This window comes from Dryas octopetala, chromosome 9 (genome assembly GCF_963921425.1).
Source record: "Dryas octopetala chromosome 9, drDryOcto1.1, whole genome shotgun sequence".
In the NCBI taxonomy this organism is placed as follows: Eukaryota; Viridiplantae; Streptophyta; class Magnoliopsida; order Rosales; family Rosaceae; genus Dryas; species Dryas octopetala.
The window spans coordinates 11,810,761-11,830,625 of NC_141374.1; the positions used below are offsets into that span (position 1 = coordinate 11,810,761).

The following is a 19,865-nucleotide window of genomic DNA, read 5'->3' on the forward strand; positions in this document are numbered from 1 at the left end:
TGAGGTTATTGGATCAATTATCAAGATCATGTTAATCCAAACATTTTGATGTTTAATTAATATCTCTAACCATTTTATGTTGATGAAAAATAACATGACACATACTCATCATTGATATTTATATTATTCGTCCAACGGACAACAAAAGTTTGATTTAACACAATTGTAAAATAATACAGGATTATAGTGAATTTAACTCTTAAATGTATTATCCACTTGTCTTTCATATTAGCTGTACTGTTCATGTCATTTAATCATAAATTAATCCCATAGTATAATAACTGGCTAGAAACTTACGAAAGCAAAAGCAGAAAAGATGATGCTAAAAATTCTCCCAAATAGAAAAAGGGTGGGGTCGGAAAGCGAAAAGGAGGGAGGGAGCAAATGTGGATCGTGCAGAAGCGTTGTAGGGAATCGCAAAAGGCCAAAGGAGAAGGGCGAGGAGGACAAGACCTGGTCAAACTACCCTTTTACTTTTTCCTTTTATTTCGGGCTCTCTTCCTCTAACATTCGGACCAAACCGTGACCTCTCTCTCTCCTACCTGTCACGGCTCAACGCGTACATTGAGCTCTACCCAGCTGAGTCACCAACACTACTACTCAGTCTACTCCTCTAGATGATCCACCAACTTCCTTTTTTACCCCTGTTTTACATGTCAACCTCATAACTGCCATTATTACACGTGGAATTTTGTTTTATTATTTTCATTAATAATTATTACAATAAGTTTTGGAATTTATGTTGGCAAAAGAGTGCAAGAACCACAATTTTGAAAACGCATGCATATCAATTGAGAAAGTATATCTATTATATTTTTGTTTACGTATGTAGTTCTTTTCTTTTATAAATGTTTAATTAAGGTAGTTGAAATTGATTTCTTTATCCATATAATCATTTTGAATTCAATATTTAACTTGAAAGTTCATAGGTTAGCATAAAATGTGCTGCCCAATATAATGGAATGGGTATCTAGGATGAAGCTTCAATATAAAGCTTCATTTTTTGGAGAAATTTTTAAGTGTCATTGTAACAATACCATGTAGTATTATTAATTCACATATTATAATATAGGTTAATCATAAATTTATAATTTTAGAATACTATTCACGTGTTACTAAATCAAATACCATATCAAAATGTCATGTGGACATAACGATCCAAGCAAGCCATCAAGAGATCGTTGAGGATTTGGGGCTATTACACAGATTCTCATACTAATATGTTGAATTGTCTTATATGAATGGTTTCATCACAAACATAGTACAATTAGTTACGGTTTAAACTCATCCGTTGTTTTTTACTTATTCTAGTATAGATTTAAAATCTATTACACTATTGGGAAAAAGACACATCCCATCTTTTTGGAGGATTAGAGAAACAAAAGAAAAATCACTTACCACTTCAATGAAGAATTTGTAGAAAATCAAAATGTAGTTGAAAGAGTTACATAAATAGGAGGTTTGCAACTCTCAAAAATCAACTTCTCAGTTCTCACTAGCCAAAGGACTCCAAAATTATAAGTAAACTTTTGACTTAATTAAACACATAAGACACTTTAAAGACCAAGAAGAACAAAGCCTTTTGTTGAAGAAGATGATTAATCGAAGAAGTGGAAGGCATTACAAGAAATAGAAGCCACAAATCATCATATACATAACTCTCGACCTCCAAATCCTATGATATGCTCCAACACCTATAATTTTTTTTTTTTTGACCGAGTTGATTTTATATATACACATATATATATACTCATTTGGCAACTTGCTCAATCAAGATGTGATAAAATAAATATTACCCAATCAAAATACTCTAACCACTTAAGAAGAATGTTTGCATACCATTTAGGAAAATGTTTGGGTCCTTATATTTGAGGACCAATCTTATCCTCATGGTCAATTAAATGAGCTCCACAATGAGAGAGAAAAGAGAGTTGAGATAGTGGACTCTATCATGGACTCATTTGATTAGCTAAAAAGACAAAATTGGTCCTCAAACATGAGGACCCAAGCATTGTTCTACCATTTATATGTGATCTTGACTCACAATGTGGGTAATAAAGTGAGGTATTTTCAATTAAAAAAAAACTCAAAAATGTGAATGCATGAAACACATATGGTTAATGAAACTTCTCATTATAGCTCAATTATCATATCATTTACATTATTTACAGTATGCTTAATTTCACGAATTTTATATTCATCCTAAACTTTATAAATTAGAATTATTTTTACATATAAGCTCAAAAATATTTTCTTGTCACAAAATGTGACCATGATATTGTTTTCATTGAAATAAAAATAATGATCTTGCCCTTTTTTTCTTAGGTCTATTGACTTTAGGTACTAAATTATAATGTTTTTTCATTTCAACTACTAAAACATTTATGTCATTTCAGCTTAGGTACTAAATTTCAGTTTAGGTACCAACTTTAAAAAACATAGTTATATCGAACTGTGACTGTCTAACAGTCATAACTTTTTTATTGATTTATTGTTTTTTCAATATTTGCAAGGCTTAAACTTTAATATTTAGTTTTTGGGTTATAGGATTTCATCCCCTAAACCTAAATCAAAAGTATGAAACCCTAAAAATTTTGATTTTTTATAAATTTTAAATAGTCACAACTGTGACTGTTCGACAATTACAACTGTAACTGTTCGACAGTCACAACTGTATTACAAACTGATTTGTGACCTAATTCAAAATGTTTTACTCTAGGTTAGTACCTAGACTAAAAAAAATTAGTGTCTTGCTGCTTTATTAAAAAACTATTGATATTTGGTATTTAATCCTAATTTTCTATTTTTTCTTTTTCTTATATTTAATAGAAAATCATTATGTTGCATAAGAAGCATGTTTGTAATTATAGGAGGTAGTGAAGGGCAGTGTTGGAACAGCCCCAGAGTCAGCGTCCACAAAAAGGAACGAGAAACGGTCTCGTCCCCGACAAGCCATGACCCTTTTAATTCGCACTCTTTATAACTGCCAAGCAACCGACTCTCCCCTTATCTCAACACCTCTGCCCCTTCTCCTTCTTCTCTCTTTTCCTCTCTCTCTGTTTCACCCAATTCCTCATCAATTTCAAACAATCGAGAAAAACAATTTTGAAATGGTGACCGACAACCAGGGTTCGTTTCTGAACCGAATCAGCATCCGGAGGAACCAGGTGGTGGCCATGGAAGGCAGCCACGACCAGGAGCTCGAGGACCTCGAGCACTTCCAGAAGCACGTGTCCGACCGCTTCTCCGACCTCCTCTCGCCGCCAGATGGCTTCCCCTCCGACCCCATTTGCTCGATCGCCTGGATTCGCAAGCTCCTCGACGTCTTCCTCTGCTGCGAGGCCGAGTTCAAGGCCGTGCTGCTCATGGGCCGTGACGTGTCGCAGATTTCCAAGCCCCCGCTGGACCGGATCGTCCCCGAGTTCCTGGACCGCGTTGTCAAGGCCTTAGACATCTGCAACGCGGTCTCCCACGGGGTCGAGTCGGTCAGGCATTTCCAGAAGTTGGCTGAGATTGCGGTCTCGGCTCTGGAGCAGAGGCCGATTGGGGACGGCCAGGTTCGAAGGGCCAAGAAGGCTTTGAATGCTTTGATTTCGGCTATGGCCACCGAGGACAAAGACGGGAGTACCAAGACCACGGAGAGGAGTTGGTCCTTTGGCCGGAAAGGCGCGGTGGCCGCCCCGAATAAGGACCGGGCCGCCGGGCACTTTCGGGCTCTCTCGTGGAGCATGGCCAAGGGCTGGTCCGCAGCCAAACAAATCCAAGCCATGTCCGCCAATCTGGTGCCCCCCAGAGGCAATGAAGCCTCTGGGTTGGCTCAGCCTGTGTACATTATGAGTACTATTATGTTGTTTGTTATGTGGATCTTGGTGACGGCGATTCCGTGCCAGGAGAGGAGTGGGTTGATGACCCATTTCCCGGTTCCGAGGCAACTGAATTGGGCACATTCCATGATTGGGTTGCAGGAGAAGATTGCCGAGGAGTGGAAGAAGAAGGAGAAGAAGGGCTCGGCTGGGTTGTTGGAGGAGATGCAGAGGATGGAGAAGTTGGGGCAGTCTTTGATTGAATTCGCCGACAATTTCCAGTTTCCCGCAGAGCCTGAGAAGCTGGAGGAGGTGGCGGCGCAGGTGGCGGAGCTGGCTGAGACTTGCAGGAAGATGGAGGAGGGTTTGTTGCCTATGCAGCAGCAGATTAGGGAGTTGTTTCATAGGGTTGTGAGGAGCAGGACAGAGGTGATTGAGGTTTTGGACCTAGGTGGTAAAGCCTCTGCACCCATTATGTAAAATCAGTGACAGAAACTGATGAAGAAGAAGGGCTTGAAATTTTGGATATGCAGGGGAATTTCAATGAGGCGAAGTTCAATTTGTTCATGGTGTTTGTCATTGGTAATGAGTCTCCATGAGCAATGTGGATTAGTATTAGGTCATAGAGGGGTTCCTTTTGGTTTTGTAGGAGTATATATACCTAAGCCTAATAGCTTCAGCCTCTAAAGTCTGTGCTGAAGTATTGCTTTGCTTATTTACTCTGTTTTTTGCCTTTTGGGTTACTTGTTCTGGTTGTTTGTTTTGAGTACAGAAAACTCTAATTGAAAGAGAAAATGTACAGACCCAATTAAGTTGGTGTTTTCTCTTCTTTTGTTTTGGGTAATGAGAGAATCAGTGGTGGTTCTTCAATTCTGTTTTTCTTCTTCTTTGTCAATATTTTGTTCTTGCAAAATTTGCATATATACATTAATGTACATCAAATGGTTCTTGTATTTCGTTTCCATAGAGAAGTTTTAATTAGGGAGGACAAGTGAGTGAGTAAGAAATTAGTGAGTTCCATAAATCCCATGTTCTGTTGTGCTCTGTTTTCACCTACCCTTTTCAATGTACTCAATTTTAGACAAATCAATAAATCATATTGTTAAAGTCTAAAAGATATGATGCATAGTAAAACTACCAACCGAAAATGAAAAAGTCACAACCGCAATTGGAGCAAAGACAACTTCAATGATTGTGTGATTGGCATTCATGTATGCCACTTGTTGTTTCACAGGAACAGACTACAAACTAGTTTTAGTATCTGCTAAATGCTTAAGTGACCCTTCCCTATATTTGTATATGACTTAAGGACCACAACCAATGAAGGAAATGTGTCAAATAATATTTGCTAACATCAATGAGGCCACTAGTGCAAAAAGGACTATCACAATCACATGCATGACTACTAGAATATTAAATAACCTAAAAGTTATCCCAGAAAGTGGACCAAGAAACGACTGAAAAGAAGCCAGATGAGGCAAACCTGTGACTTCTGAGGTCTCTTGGAGGTTCCTATTGATTACGCTTTCACATCTTCCATATGACCAACCAACTCTATTCCTCTTGATTCATGAATTAAAGTTGCATTGGTTTGCTCTTAAAGTCTGATTCGTCTGAATATGATAAAGACAGAAAACTTAGAGGTGGGGAGACAAAAGAGAGATTAAATTTAACTTTGTTTCATGGTTTTAGGCATTTGAAGATAGTTATGAGATTCATTTCCCATATTTGTTGAGTGCATTTGGGAATGACATTATGTTTTTCATGATTATCCGAAACTCACAAAATGGTGATCGAATAGATTTTCTAAAGTGAACCCTTAGTTTTAACTGTTTTCAACAAATAAAAGGGAAATTTACACATATGCCCCATTGAATATTGGGGCCATTGGGCCAGTCTCACTTTCTACCTAACAAAAATAGAATCACATTGCTACCTTTAATTTGTTGTTGTGGGATCCACGTCTAACTTTGTCCACTATTCCATAAAATTAACACGAGCTTTGCCCCTAGACTAACCAACCATGATTGTTCTCCATGTTCATCCACATCTTCCTCTACATCAACAAACCTTGGAATCATAGGTTAATTTTTGATTAAATAGTTGACTGAGTTAAACATAAGCACCACATTGCAACAAATAAAAAATTTAAATAGCAATATGATTCAATTTTTTTATAAGTAACAGTTTGGGGGCATAGGAGTCAATTTTCCAAAATAAAATTTTATTATTATCCCATTACCAACAACACAACATTTCTATTCTGTCTTTTCGAAAATTGTAATATTGAATGGTATTTTTCTAAGCTAGGTTTCTAAAAATTACATTTTGGAAAAAGAGATAAATGTCATTTTGCTTTCTAGATTATTGCACTTGTATCAGTTTGTTTCATAGGCTTCTAATTTGAAAAATTAGGATATCTGACTTTTCAATTTTGCCAATTAAGATAATTTGCTCGCTTTTCATCCAAACTTTCGTTTACATAAAGTTAAATCTTCATCACAAAAAGTCATTATTGAGGGAAACATGGTAGTCACGTGCCCATCATTTGTATCAATTTACTGAGTAAGTTGAGAGAATTACCTCAATTGACAAAATTGAAAAAGTTTAGTACTTTAATTTTTTAAATTAGAAATATAAAAAGCAGATTGATATAAGTACAATAATCTGGAGAGTAAAATGACACTTATCCTTTAGAGAATGGCTACAACTTATGAGGTTTCTAGAATTCTACTCCACTGAAAAAAATAAAAAAAATAAAAAATAAATGCATAGTCACTGTGTAAGTAAGTGGATGACTCGGTTTGTCCACAAGGACCATAAGGAGTAGGAACGACGACGTACTGGCGATACACCTATAGCCCAAACGGCGTCGTACAGTAACGACCTTCAATGGCCAATACCTAACTACGCGCGCCCGATGACAGTCCAGCTTTCTGTGCTGTAGCAAATAGAAGCAGCAATCACAGATTCATGATTCATCACTGACCTTTCGATCTTTTCAAGAGCCAGCCATCAATAATTAAATTATTATTAATTAATTGATTATAGAAATATCAAAGACAAAGCCAGTTCCCAATGTCTTCAGGTCGAGCTCTACAAAACCAAAGCCCCCTGTGATTTTCATTTCTTGTTCTTGAATCTTCATCATCATCGTTAAAAGAAGCCCTAATCTTCACTGATTTTCACTTCTCTTTCTTGTTTGGCAAGCTACAGTTCGCAGACGAATGGCGAGCATCGCCAACTCCGTGTCCTTCAAGCACGCCGTTTCTCTCTGGCGTCCTCAGCAATCCCCAGCTCACCGCTCTTCTTCAGTCGGATTCAGAGACTTCCGCCGAAGCTACGTCGTTTCATCTGCAGCCTTCGCCAACGAAAACCGGGAGTGAGTCAACCATTCAAAATTCGATCTTTTTTTTTTTTTTTTGCAGTTTGAATTTCGCACCAAAATTTTTTAACTCTCTTTCTCCATTTGCAGGTTTGTGATTGTCGGTGGTGGGAATGCGGCCGGCTACGCGGCCCGTACTTTCGTCGAACAGGGAATGGCCAATGGACGTCTCTGTATCGTGTCCAAAGAGGTAATCAAATTGAGCCTTTTTTGCAATTTTTGCAAATTTTTTATGGTTGTTGTAATCACAATGTGACATTGAAGTGAAAATCTTGGTGTGTTTTGTAAACAGGCACATGCGCCTTATGAGCGTCCTGCTCTGACAAAAGCGTATCTGTTCCCTTTAGATAAGAAGCCAGCACGCTTACCTGTAAGCTGCAACCACACTTTGATTGATTGTATGTTTAATGCTTCCAAGTGTAGAATTTGATGTATATGTTGTTATAGGGGTTTCATACTTGTGTTGGGTCTGGTGGGGAGAAGCAAACACCTGACTGGTATAAAGAAAAAGGGATACAGGTAAAAAAAATTTGGGTGTTTTTTTTTTTTTTTTTTTTTTTTTTTTTCAACTCTTGGAACTGTTTAATTTTTTGCCTTTTATGCTAAAATGTTGCTGCCTTTTCAACTTTATATTTAGATGTTCTATGAAGATCCGGTTACAAGTATTGATATCGAAAAGCAGACCGTCACCACAAATTCAGGCAAACTGCTTAAATATGGATCACTTATAATCGCTACAGGATGTACACCCTCAAGGTGCTGTTAAGTAAATTTTGTCAGTTACTGATTAGTTTATGTATCCAAAGTGCTGCTAGATTATATGTATTTAAATTGAAGTTAAGCTGCTTCCTTGACTATTTTGTATTCAGACTTCCAGAGAAAATTGGAGGCAACCTACCTGGTGTTCATTATATCCGCGATGTTGCAGATGCTGATGCACTGGTGTCTTCATTGGTAAATTTGATATCAACTTGTTTTTACTTTCTCTCATACTTATTATCTTGGTTGTTGCTTTCCATGTTGCAATTAATACATGAGATTCACACATGTATATAATCCTTTAAACTTTTAGACAACTGTATGAATATCGTCTGAGATTTATGGTGAAGTCCCACATCATTCACACAACTGTGTACTCTTTAAAGGGTTAGCTGTATTGTCCTTGTTGAGTTTCATTTGCCACTTCAATGCAAAGTTGATTGACATTAATGCAAACTAGCTTCCTTTTTATACTGCACTATCATGTTTAGCCAAAATGTTTATTCTGCCCCTTGTATGCTGTATTAAGCTTGCATATTTTGACATTATATCTGCTTTAAGAGTGTGAAAATAGTTATTGTATGCAATTCAGTAATTTATAAAGGAGGTGCCTTCTTTTTTTTAATCCAAATTTTGTAATGACTTATCAACATCCTACTTCATATAACCATTTAGTTTCTTGTAATTTTGTTTAAGGTAAGCTATATAGATAAATGAACACCTTAAATAAGCTCAGTGCAAATCCTGTAAATTGCTTTTACATGTTTGATTTGTTCAAAAATATCTTTTTATTAAGTTAGAATGTGTACGGGTGCTCTGTTTTGAATTATATTTTATTGAGCTTTGCTTTGTTTTGGAATTGTACAGCTTATTCCTTTGAGTAAAATTTCACATGTTAATATCTAGGAGAAAGCACGGAAGGTGGTTGTTGTTGGTGGTGGTTATATTGGTATGGAGGTTGCTGCAGCAGCTGTTGGTTGGAAACTTGATACAACAGTACGTGTTATAACCAACTTGGTGCTTTTTATGTTTGTTGGCATGACATAACAAAAAATTTCATGAATTGAAAAGATTTTAAATATGGCAAGTTTGATCCTACATTTTCCTTCTCTTATTTTTATTTTTTCTTTATGAAGATCATATTTCCAGAAAACCATCTTTTGAAAAGACTGTTTACTCCTTCACTTGCCCGGAGATATGAAGAATTCTACCAAGAGAATGGTGTTAAATTCTTAAAGGTACTCTCTCTCTCTCTCTCTCTCTCTCTCCCCATTTTTTAAAATTTGGCACCTATCCTGCATGTGATAATTTCCATTCGACCTGGCTTTTCAAACGTATTTAATTATGGACCAGGGTGCCTCAATAAAAAGTTTAGAAGCTGGTGCTGATGGATGTGTAAATTATGTTAAGCTTGAAGATGGATCTACTATAGAAGCAGACACAGTAAGTGATTCTAACAAACTTTGATATCAGTTTTTTATTTTTTTAATTTATTTTATTTGTCACCATACATCCTGCATAATGTAATGAAGTTTGTCAAGGCATGTTTCACATTTATTTTTCTTTAGAAAAATAGAGAATACGAAGAATTTGATAAAATTGATAAAATTGGAATAATTTTTCCTTGTTTTGCAGGTAATAATTGGTATTGGAGCAAAACCTGCTGTCAGTCCTTTCGAAAGGGTGGGTTTGAATTCTGATGTTGGTGGTATACAGGTGCGTATCTAAATTTATGCTGCCATAACTGACACTCGGTTCTTTTTTTTTTTAGCATATTATATTTATACGATTACATGCATAATGAATTATGAATTATAACCACCTTGGATACTGAGTAGATCATATGTGGGTAACACGATTTACATGTAATCTCTAGGTAGACTTTATTTTGTGCAACTTTTAATGTCGTCGCAGGTCCAAATTTCCAACCACAAAGTTATCTTTTCTGGGTTTACCAATCATATGAAATGAATCAGGATATTAAAATCCCTGTTTTAGCAATTTAGCTAGGAACAATAAATTTGAATTCTGATTGCCAGGATTAGTTCAAGTAGAATGTCCATTTGTTTTTTATTGTACTATTTATATTTTTGTACTTTCAAAACCAAGGTTGATGGTCAGTTCCGGACGAGTGTACCTGGAATTTTCGCAGTTGGAGATGTTGCAGCATTCCCTTTAAAGGTATATTTTTCTTAAATTAGGCAGACAACATTCTTTCTTAATCTGAATTCTTAAAGAACAAGTGTTTTGCATTGAACAGATGTACAACCGTACAGCGCGAGTTGAACATGTAGATCATGCTCGTCGATCTGCACAGCATTGTGTTAAAGCTTTACTGACAGCACAATCTCATACGTATGTTGGACTCTCCATTTGTAGCTTAATCTTTGGAATACTAGATGAATTTCAGTTTTCTTGATTGCTTTGTGCTGAAACTTCCTTGTTGATGATTTGCGTTAATGCACAACATCCAGATATGATTATCTACCATCTTTTTACTCAAGGGTATTTGAGTATGAAGGAACCCCCAGGAAAATATGGTGGCAATTTTTTGGGGACAATGGTAAGCATCTGTAATGCTTGCATTTGTCTTTTGTTATTTGATCATCTCAGTTAGTTCCTTCTTGTACTTCACACTAACTCTCATCAATATATGGAACAGTTGGAGAGACAATTGAAATTGGGAATTTTGATCCTAAGATTGCTACATTCTGGATAGATTCTGGTAATATAATCTGTCTCAGAGGGCCTCTCTCTCTCTCTCTCTTTCTCTTTCTCTCTCATTTAATTACTGCTGACATGTTAATTTTACTCATGCTGTGTTTCAGGTAAATTAAAAGGTGTTCTTGTTGAAAGCGGAAGTCCTGAGGTACTTTTACTTCTGTTTTACTCTTATGAGAGAGGTCAAGATTTTGGATAACAGTAATGATTGATGAGTCATGATGATAGGGAACAGATACATGCAAAAGGGTGATAATATTATAAGAGAAATCACTATCAGTAATTAGGTTGTGAAAGTCTTTACCACACGCATAACTTGTCTACATGTAAGATATAAATTTGAGTTGTGATGTCATGTATCCTGCATAGTTCTAACACCTCATTTTATGTTGTCAAGGAATTTCAACTCCTTCCAAAACTTGCAAGGAGCCAGCCCATTGTTGATAAAGCCAAGCTTCAGAGTGCATCTTCAGTTGAGGAGGCACTAGACATCGCTGGGTCATCATTATAGGTTGAAGCTGCAATGTAGTAAGGAAAAGTAGTGCAGCTTACTTATGTATTATCGATGGTAATCCAAAGAGTTCTGCATCTAGACACAGTGATGTGCTACAGTAGGGAATAAATACCCATTTCCATGTCCTCAAGCTTCGTTTTATATAAGCCTCCCTCTCTTTGGTGAGAACAGTGGTTGGTGCATGATCGAAAGTATGCTGAGAGATGGAGAGTAAACAGTCATATATTTGATCATTACATTGATAAATTTTGACTGTAATATATGTTTTTCTCATTTTGCTTACGGCATTTAGAGACAGCAATACATGACTATGAGGATCAAGGTGCCTTTTAGCATCATAACTGGTAATCGTTTATTCTATGGAAGATAAGGAAACAATAATATGATTCGACGACTCAGCAGGTTCATTTGCCTTTTCTTCGTTTGGGTTCACGATCTTAAAGCTTTTGGGCTTTTGGCTAATGCACCTATAGAATACTTGCACACTAGTTTTCACAAGTTGGATAATTTGCAGTTGCTTTTTAGGTATACGAATGCTTGGGTTGTATTGTATTAATGCATTTATAAATAAGAGCGTCCAAGAAACAATTTTTTTTAATTCGAAAGGAAATGAGGGGAAATTTAACTTGGGTGCAAAGGAAAAAATTATACATGTCTTTTAATTTCAACTAGGTTATCCCAACATCTGCAATGATATGAATTGTTAACTTTTAAGGTAGATATGCCAAAATTAGTTGAATTAGAAATAGTTTAGCCATTTATGATCTTTTCAATATTTATTAAAATCATTATATTTGTTTATTTATGGCTTTTTTACATTTTATCTACCTGAATTTTAGGCTCAATCTCACTTCACCACTTAAAAAAATTTTTGTCTCAATTTACCACCTGAATTAAAAATTTGTTGTAATGTACCACCTCTATCTAATTTTGTCTAATTTTTTGTTAAAAATAAGAGTGTTTTGGTCTTTTTCAAGTTCCTATTGTTAGAAATTTTTTTTTTTTACACTTTATCTACTTTGACACAATAAAAAACTGACTTGAAAATACCAAAACACACTTATTTTAAACAAAAGTTTAAACAAAATGAGCCAGAGGTGATACATTGCAACAAATTTTTAATTCATGTGGTAAATTGAGACAATTTTTTTTTAGGTGGTGAAGTGAGATTGAGCTCAAAGTTCAGGTGAATAAAGTGTAAAAAAACCTTTATTTATTTGAGAATGGGTAGTACTAGAGACACCAATTCTAACTTTTTGTAAGAATGAATTTTTAAGAATAACCTTAAAAAAATAGAGGTTAGAAATGTTTATGAATTCTGAGCTTATTCAAACTATAGTACATGTATGATCATTAATATTTATTTTTTATATCATAGACGGTATGTTATATAGTATTACCATCATATTGGATATTATGTTTTTTTTTTTCTAAAAAATATGACACCCTTTTTTAAAAGGGAGACTTAGAGTCTAGTTCATTTTATGCGTCTTTTTTAGACTAAGACCGGTAGTGATTTAGTGTTTTTAATTAAGTCCTTTTATTTTTCTTCTTTGACGGCTTTATGTTAGGTTTTAACTCCAAGATTTTGGGCGGAGCCCAAAATCTCGGAGTTAAAACCTAACATACAGCCTCTACAAAGCTCATTCTACACCCTAGGAGGGGAATACCCTTCAATTAGAGGGAAATACCCTTCAAATCGAGGAAGAACTTTATTATGAATTAAAAGAATTTTCTTATGAATTAAAAGAATTTTTTTATAAATTAAAAGGACTTTATTATGAATTAAAATGATTTTTTTATAAATTATTATAAATTAAAAAAAATTTCTTATAAATTTTAAAACACCACCGATCTTCATCTAAAAATTATTTTTCTAAAGTATCTAATCCTAATTATCTCTTTTTAAAATCTTCCATATGTAAATATGAAGGCGTTTAAACATTAATGAAACTGGTGAGCCGGATCATATCAGTGCTTATGATGGCATATTGAAATGTTGATGGCGTTCTGGTTTTTCTAATCAAAGTAGAAATAGGACATAAACAGCATATATTAAGGAACTAGTGAAAATTAGATATAGAACAAGTCTCAAGTGTGGGGTAGATGACAGTAGCCATCGATCCCAATTGCAGATTTAATAAATATTCATCATTATTTTGGGGGAGGCAATATTTAATTGTCTGATGGGGATATTATCAAGTGGAAATTTCTTTGCCCAAGCATTAATTTAAAGGGTTTAGTCATTAACTAGTGTCAGCCAGCCAGTGACTAGTTCTTCCAACTGTTTTCAATTCTATGGTTTTCTTTCTTTACAAGATTCTTGTGCTGACTTTTCATTTTCATGATTTCACTGTCAACGAAGTTGGTTCTAGAATTTACTACAAATACTTCATTCCCTGTGACTTAATCATGCCCAGAGTCTCCTTCATTCCCTGTCACTTATGATATATTTACTAATCCGATTATGGATTAGAAAAAATTAAATTGATAAAGAGTTAAATTAAGGAGGAATTGAATTAAGAAGAAATTGGATTGAGTAGGAATTAGATTTTCATTGAAGCTGTTTACTAAACTATCTGGAATTAGAGTAGGAATGATATCATGTGGGCATTTGATTACTAAAATGCCTTTATTCTAAATAAATTATTTTATATGCTAGTTAATAATGTGAGGGTATAATGGAAAAAAAAATATAAGGAATTGGATTACCACCTCCCACCAAGAATCCAATTCCTCCAAAATAAGAAGTTGAATTCCCAATTTCATATGGGCTCCACTTATGTTTTTATTTCCATATGATTATTAAACAAAGATCGATGTAATCCGTAATAGGAATCCAATTCCTTATTGTGATTCCGATTACAGATTAGTAAACATGTCATTAATCATGCCCAGAGTCTTAAGAAAAGATTTGTTTTTTGGTTTTTTTCTTTTCTTTAAAGCATCCACAGTGGTGTTTAATAGTTCAATTTTGTGAATTATTTTGACATTTATTGAACTGAACTGCAATTTTACTTGCAATGGTACAGTTCAATGACTTCAAAATAATAACTATATTTTTTAAATATTTTTTTACACACTCAAAAAACATAAAATGGATAAATTTAATTACGTTAAAAATTATACCATTCAAATTGTCTAAAAGAGATCTTTAAAAAGAGACCAATTTTGGATATATTTTTAAAAATTTAATTTCATTCCCAACTTTTATATTTAGATATTCTCAAAAAAATTGTATATTTAAATAATTTTCAATGATGTAAGTTTTTTACGAACAAGAAAATATATAGGGAAAGGGACGTAACAAAAATTGTAATACATTTATTAAATGGATAGAAGAAATGATACATTCATTTAAAAAATTAAAAAAGAAGAAAGGCATCAAAGTAAATGTTAAAAAAATTAAGATGAGAGACAAGAAAACATAATGCAATCCACATGTCGACATGAGAGAGGTTGTGGAGATATATATTTTTTTACATGATGGGCTACCTTATTGAAATGAATTTCTTCAGAGTTCATATGTGTGATCTCTGAAATGAAATATTGAACCTCAATTTGAAATGAAGTGGTTCAAGTCTTTTTTTTTTACTTTTTGTTCAATTTTTTGCAATAAAATTAAAATGAACCTCACCACTGGAGATGCTCTTAAGCAACAAGTTTATGCTTTAATGAAGTAAAAACCATATGCTTGGGATTATTGAGAGTTGGGTATTACTTGTTGAAATTTATGGGGTTTTTGCTGCCCTAACTAAACAATTACTTTTATAACTCTAACTCTTAGCATAAAACTAAAACACAATAACAATAATAGACAATACCATGATGAGCACACCCAGATTGGCAATTAGACACCTATTTTTTTGGAGAGTTAAAAAACTTAAACAAATTGAATTACTTACAAGAATAAGACCAATAATAGTAATAATAATTTGTCAAACGAAAAGTTTTGGCATAATTTCTGATATGTTATTCTTCTCCAATTACAAATTGTAACCAAAAAAAAAATTTAGCTACAACTCATGCATACATAATGTAATTATAAAACCAAAAATAGTAATAAATAATAATAATAATAATAATAATAATAATAGTGGCTGAGTGGCATAGTGATTAGTGTCCATGACTCCATGACTTGCCCAATAGCCAATTGCCCTTCTACTTTGTTGAAGTTCGAAGATCCGAGAACGTGTTTGCCAATTGCCCTTCTACTACCTAAACGTACAAACACACCAACAGCAAGTAGGTAGGAAAGTACAAACATTTAAGGCGCAGAGCCGCAGAGTAAACAAAAGCAGACTGCACAATGACCAAGACTTGGTCCCCAGAGCTTGCACAGCCAACACTGATTGGTTCCTTGTCCAACAAGGCATTGAACCTCAATCCCCTCCTCATTTTTGTGATTTGACTTTTTTTTCCCTGGCATTATATAATAAACCTCTTTGCTCATAATAGGTCAGTCCGTCTTCCACAAAACTAGTCTCAAGGAAAAGTCTGTTTCTCTGTTTCTTCCTCTTCTTCTTTGCTATAAACCCTTTGCTTCTCTTTGTTTACAACCATATTTGATTAGTTTTTGTCACTATTTTATTCTTCTTGGTCAGAACATCGTACCCAAGTGAGATGAAGGTATAGTTTCCCACTTTTCCTGCTCCCCAATCTTTATTCTTTGTTTCAGTCTTTGTCAGTGCATAAATATTTTACAACTATGTTTCTTTGATTCTTTTAATGATTAATGGGTTTATAGTAATAACTTTATCTGATATTAATGGGTTTAAGATAATGGGTTATCTGGGTTTATGTAGATTAAGTTTCAAAGACCTTGCTTTTTTCATTTTCAAAAAACATTTCTCAATCTTCTGCTTTTGTTTCATGTTTGGATTTCAAAAACTTACTGAAAACTGTCCCTTCTTGGTGACTGGTATCCGAAAACATTAAGTCTGGTTCTTTTCGGTGACTCGTACATTATTTTGTTTTCTTTTATCAGATACTGTAGATTAAGTTTCAAACACCTTTCTTTTACCACTTCAAAATACATTCATTTCTCAATCTTCTGCTTTTGTTTTTTGTTTGGATTTCAAAAACTGTCCCTTTTTGGTGAGTGGTATCTGAAAGCTTTAATGTTTGGTCCATGGACAGTTGGTTGCTCCTTGGTTTAGTATATTAATCGGTAATTCTTCTCTTTCTTGCAGAAGGTGGTATTGAAATTGGATTTACACGATGACAAGGAAAAGCAAAAGGCCTTGAAAAAAGTCTCAAGTCTCTCAGGTATGAACTAGTGATGAAGATCAACTGAATTTTGCTCCATTTATTTTAACTTTGTGCTTTGCAAATAATGAATGTGAACTTTGTTGAAGTTTTTCATTTGTCAGCACCGAAAGTTTGCAATTACATACATTAGAAAGAGAAAAATCAGCGAATTTAATATGGCAAATACTTATTGTCTCTGTTTCTTCCTCTGTTCTACAATTTTTGCAGGCATTGATTCTATTGCTATGGACATGAAGGAGAAGAAATTAACAGTGACTGGAGATGTGGACCCTGTTGATGTGGTGAGCAAATTAAGAAAAAATTGGTGCGCAGAGATACTAACAGTTGGACCAGCAAAGGAAGAAAAGAAAGATGATAAGAAAGATGGGGGCAAAAAAGATGAAGGCAAGAAGGATGATGATAAGAAGAAAGATGCAAATAAACAGATTCATGACCTTGTCACAGCCTACCAACAATACAATCCTCACATGACCAAGTACTACTATGTGCAAAGTGCAGAAGAAAACCCAAATTCTTGTGTCATATGTTAATCAATTGTGTGATGGGACCATTTAATTAAGGATGGGGGAGCAGTTTGATGTATTGGTGAGGCATCTGAATCATGTTTTGTTGGAGCCAGTTGGAGGGTCAACCAAGAACTGTTTGTGGTGTGTACAGTACAAATAGCTTGAATAAGTGTTTGAAATTTCAAGCATTTTGGTGGTAGTGATATCCATTTTGGTTTCAAAGTTTGCTGGAAATTGATTAAGCTAGCATAATTAGTGCTATTAGAATAATGTCATTCACAACTTCACATACCTAATCTTTGTCAAATTCATGTTTGTTTTCAGTTGTTTCGATCTCTTAACTTCTTGCAAGTGCAGTGACAATATAATCTATTTAATATGATAACTTGTGGATGGCAATATTTAGGATATATATTAGAAAGCAATATTATTAATTTTTTATTTCCCCTTGAGAAGTACTTGAAGCTTTATTTGAGACCCAAAAGGACAATGATGCTAGGAAGTAATTTTATATTGGAATAATTAATTGAAAATTTCTGGATCAAGAGATCCAGTTTTGACGTCAAGAACAAGAAAAATTATAGAGTATAACCGATATACCGTCAAATAATAAATTTATAAATGTGACTTCTAGAAGGAGAGCAAAGTTTATACCTGTGCATTTTTATTTTTAATAAAGGTTCATTGACTTTAGGTACCAAATTATAATGTTTTTTCATTTCAACTACTAAAACATTTATGTCATTTCACTTTAGGTACTAAATTTCAGTTTAGGTACCAACTTTAAAAAACATGGTTATATCGAACTGTGACTGTCTAACAATCATAACTTTTTTATTGATTTGTTGTTTTTTCAATATTTGCAAGGCTTAAACTTTAATGTTTAGTCTTTGGGTTATAGGACTTTATCCCCCAAACCTAAATCAAAATTATGAAACCCTTAAAAATTTTGATTTTTTATAAATTTTAAATAGTCACAACTGTGAATGTTCGACAATTACAACTGTAACTGTTCGACAGTCACAACTGTATAACAAACTGATTTGTGACCTAATCTAAAATGTTTTACTCTAGGTTAGTACCTAAACTAAAAAAAATTAGTGTCTTGCTGCTTTACTAAAAAATTATTGATATTTAGTATTTAATCATAATTTTCTATTTTAATAAATGTAGATGTATGCCAAATTGTCAAAACTAACCTTTTACCTTTTTTGGTTTAAAATAAAATAAATTCAACACATGTAGAAATAAAACTAGACTAGTAACTTGTTCAGTTGCATCTGCTCCACCTCGATCATTCTAAATTATAATTTATAACCAAATAAAGATGTGTCAATTTTTTTTTTTTTTTTCATATGATAGGAAGTATGGCTGTTAACCATCAATTCTATAGCTATAATGGACCAGAAGTAGTTTCTAAATGTTACCTTGTTTTCCACAGTTTTTCATTTTTCAGGGCTTAAAATGAGCAGTCTGTAATGTCAAGATGACTCTTTTTTAAGTTGTAAATTGAAAAGGATGCTTTTGGCTGATGGGAAATCTCCAAAATGAATTTAGAATGTAAAGTCATATGTCGTTATGTTGGCAAATTAACAAGCCGTGATGAAATTGTTAATCATGTAGTGAATGAGTGCCCTTAGTAGTCCTGCAGAGGTAGCATGTAAAGTTGGAAACCAGGAAACATATTTGGCTTTGATTGAACCGATGAAGTGAGAACAAACTTTAATTAAGATAAATTTTCATTGTTTTCTGTGTTTGTTTCTAATCTAATTCACCTATCTATTATTGTGAAAGTGATTTAAATCAAAAACCCTTTTGTTTGTTGAGTACTTGGGAAAAATGTAATGGCATTCAGATGTGAAGTTTTATATAAAAAAAACTTCAGTGTTATTAGAAATAGATCGCCCAACTGATATATTGTAGATTGTTAGAGCGAGATTAACTCCACCACATTTATAGTTTGTATTGAGTCATATTGGGATCATCTCAATAATCACCTTGTAGATGATTTCTCTAAATATAGGTATGACCTGTTCATGTGGAACCTGTTTTTATCAGAGAAATGTTCCACAAAATATTAAGATAGATCCAAATAATTTAATCATATCAAATTCATAGTTTAGTTAGGCGTACTCCAGTAAATGATACCCTCGAACATAGTTTCAAAATGTTCAAGGTACGTGTCTACTATTTATTGGTCTACAACAAGTGTCAAGTGCTATCAAAACTAACAATTTGGTTTGGCGCAACCCAACAAATAATACCCATTGCAATTTCAAACCCCAAAGCTTTCTTCTATCTATTGATAGAAACGTTATTAGGAAGATGGCAACTAAAGTCCTATGCATTCTCATGCCGTATTGGTGTACAGGTCTTTGTAAAGAGTGGTTATCCTTTTGAATACGGTGTACAAATGTGCCATTCGTGTAGCTAGCCCAGAAATATATGCAATAATGCAAACCAAATTCTAGGGCTCAGCTAGTGATCAATTGGCAATACCCCTCTTGGGAAAAAAAAAAGTATAAGTAAACTTGCAAAAGACAATAAGGAACAGATTGGAGCATTTATTTATGCACAGTGGTACACAGAGGTTGAAACAGAAAACCATTTATGGGATTTATTTTATTAGAAAAACATATGTATGCCAAAATGTTACATAACTTAGCTCATGGGCTAACAAGATGATAAAGGATTAAAAAAAATCAAAATTAAGATAGTTTATGGATTTGATCATAACTAAGATGTCATGGTTTATTTGCATGCTATATATCTGCCTAGTGCCATCAGCCATTGTCATCACTTAACAGAGTACAAAGATGATGTCAACCTTCATGGCATTTGCTTACCAATAATCTAACTAATCTTTGGTTGTTTAAGCAAACCCATCCCAACTCCATCATTCTTTA

At 34.1% G+C, this 19,865-nt stretch overlaps 3 protein-coding genes across 4 annotated transcripts; all 3 read left to right on the forward strand.

Moving 5' to 3' along the window:
• The first annotated feature begins 3,003 nt into the window (after positions 1-3,003).
• LOC147274103 (protein ROH1A) lies at positions 3,004-4,756 on the forward strand. Its single transcript, XM_086227477.1, has one exon. It carries the CDS (start codon positions 3,111-3,113, stop codon positions 4,281-4,283), a length of 1,173 nt encoding a protein of 390 aa, XP_086083603.1. The 5' UTR covers positions 3,004-3,110; the 3' UTR covers positions 4,284-4,756.
• A 1,942-nt stretch (positions 4,757-6,698) lies between these two features.
• Positions 6,699-11,573, forward strand: MDAR6 (monodehydroascorbate reductase 6). Of its 2 annotated transcripts, none has more exons than XM_086256303.1 (17): positions 6,699-6,891; positions 7,020-7,185; positions 7,279-7,378; positions 7,481-7,558; positions 7,636-7,707; positions 7,826-7,944; positions 8,058-8,142; positions 8,854-8,943; positions 9,141-9,185; positions 9,301-9,390; positions 9,583-9,663; positions 10,057-10,128; positions 10,208-10,302; positions 10,422-10,510; positions 10,610-10,672; positions 10,776-10,816; positions 11,066-11,573. In XM_086256303.1, the coding sequence occupies exons 1-17, from the start codon at positions 6,882-6,884 to the stop codon at positions 11,177-11,179; spliced, it is 1,410 nt and encodes a 469-aa protein (XP_086112429.1). In that variant the 5' UTR covers positions 6,699-6,881; the 3' UTR covers positions 11,180-11,573. The 2 variants fall into 2 exon arrangements, with proteins under 2 accessions (XP_086112429.1, XP_086112428.1); XM_086256302.1 differs by having other exon boundaries at positions 6,702-6,891; positions 9,084-9,185.
• Positions 11,574-15,638: 4,065 nt separating this feature from the next.
• LOC147274105 (heavy metal-associated isoprenylated plant protein 39-like) lies at positions 15,639-17,290 on the forward strand. Its single transcript, XM_086256683.1, has 3 exons — positions 15,639-15,811; positions 16,375-16,450; positions 16,661-17,290. The coding sequence occupies exons 1-3, from the start codon at positions 15,806-15,808 to the stop codon at positions 16,981-16,983; spliced, it is 405 nt and encodes a 134-aa protein (XP_086112809.1). The 5' UTR covers positions 15,639-15,805; the 3' UTR covers positions 16,984-17,290.
• Positions 17,291-19,865: the final 2,575 nt, after the last annotated feature.

Coding starts and splice junctions, on each gene's coding strand:
- LOC147274103 (XM_086227477.1), top strand. CDS start 3,111: ATGGTGACCGACAACCAGGGTTCGTTTCTGAACCGAATCAGCATCCGG.
- MDAR6 (XM_086256302.1), top strand. Junction 9,664..10,056: donor CTGATGTTGGTGGTATACAG/GTGCGTATCTAA, acceptor TTCAAAACCAAG/GTTGATGGTCAGTTCCGGAC. Junction 10,817..11,065: donor TTGAAAGCGGAAGTCCTGAG/GTACTTTTACTT, acceptor TATGTTGTCAAG/GAATTTCAACTCCTTCCAAA.
- LOC147274105 (XM_086256683.1), top strand. Junction 16,451..16,660: donor AAAAGTCTCAAGTCTCTCAG/GTATGAACTAGT, acceptor CAATTTTTGCAG/GCATTGATTCTATTGCTATG.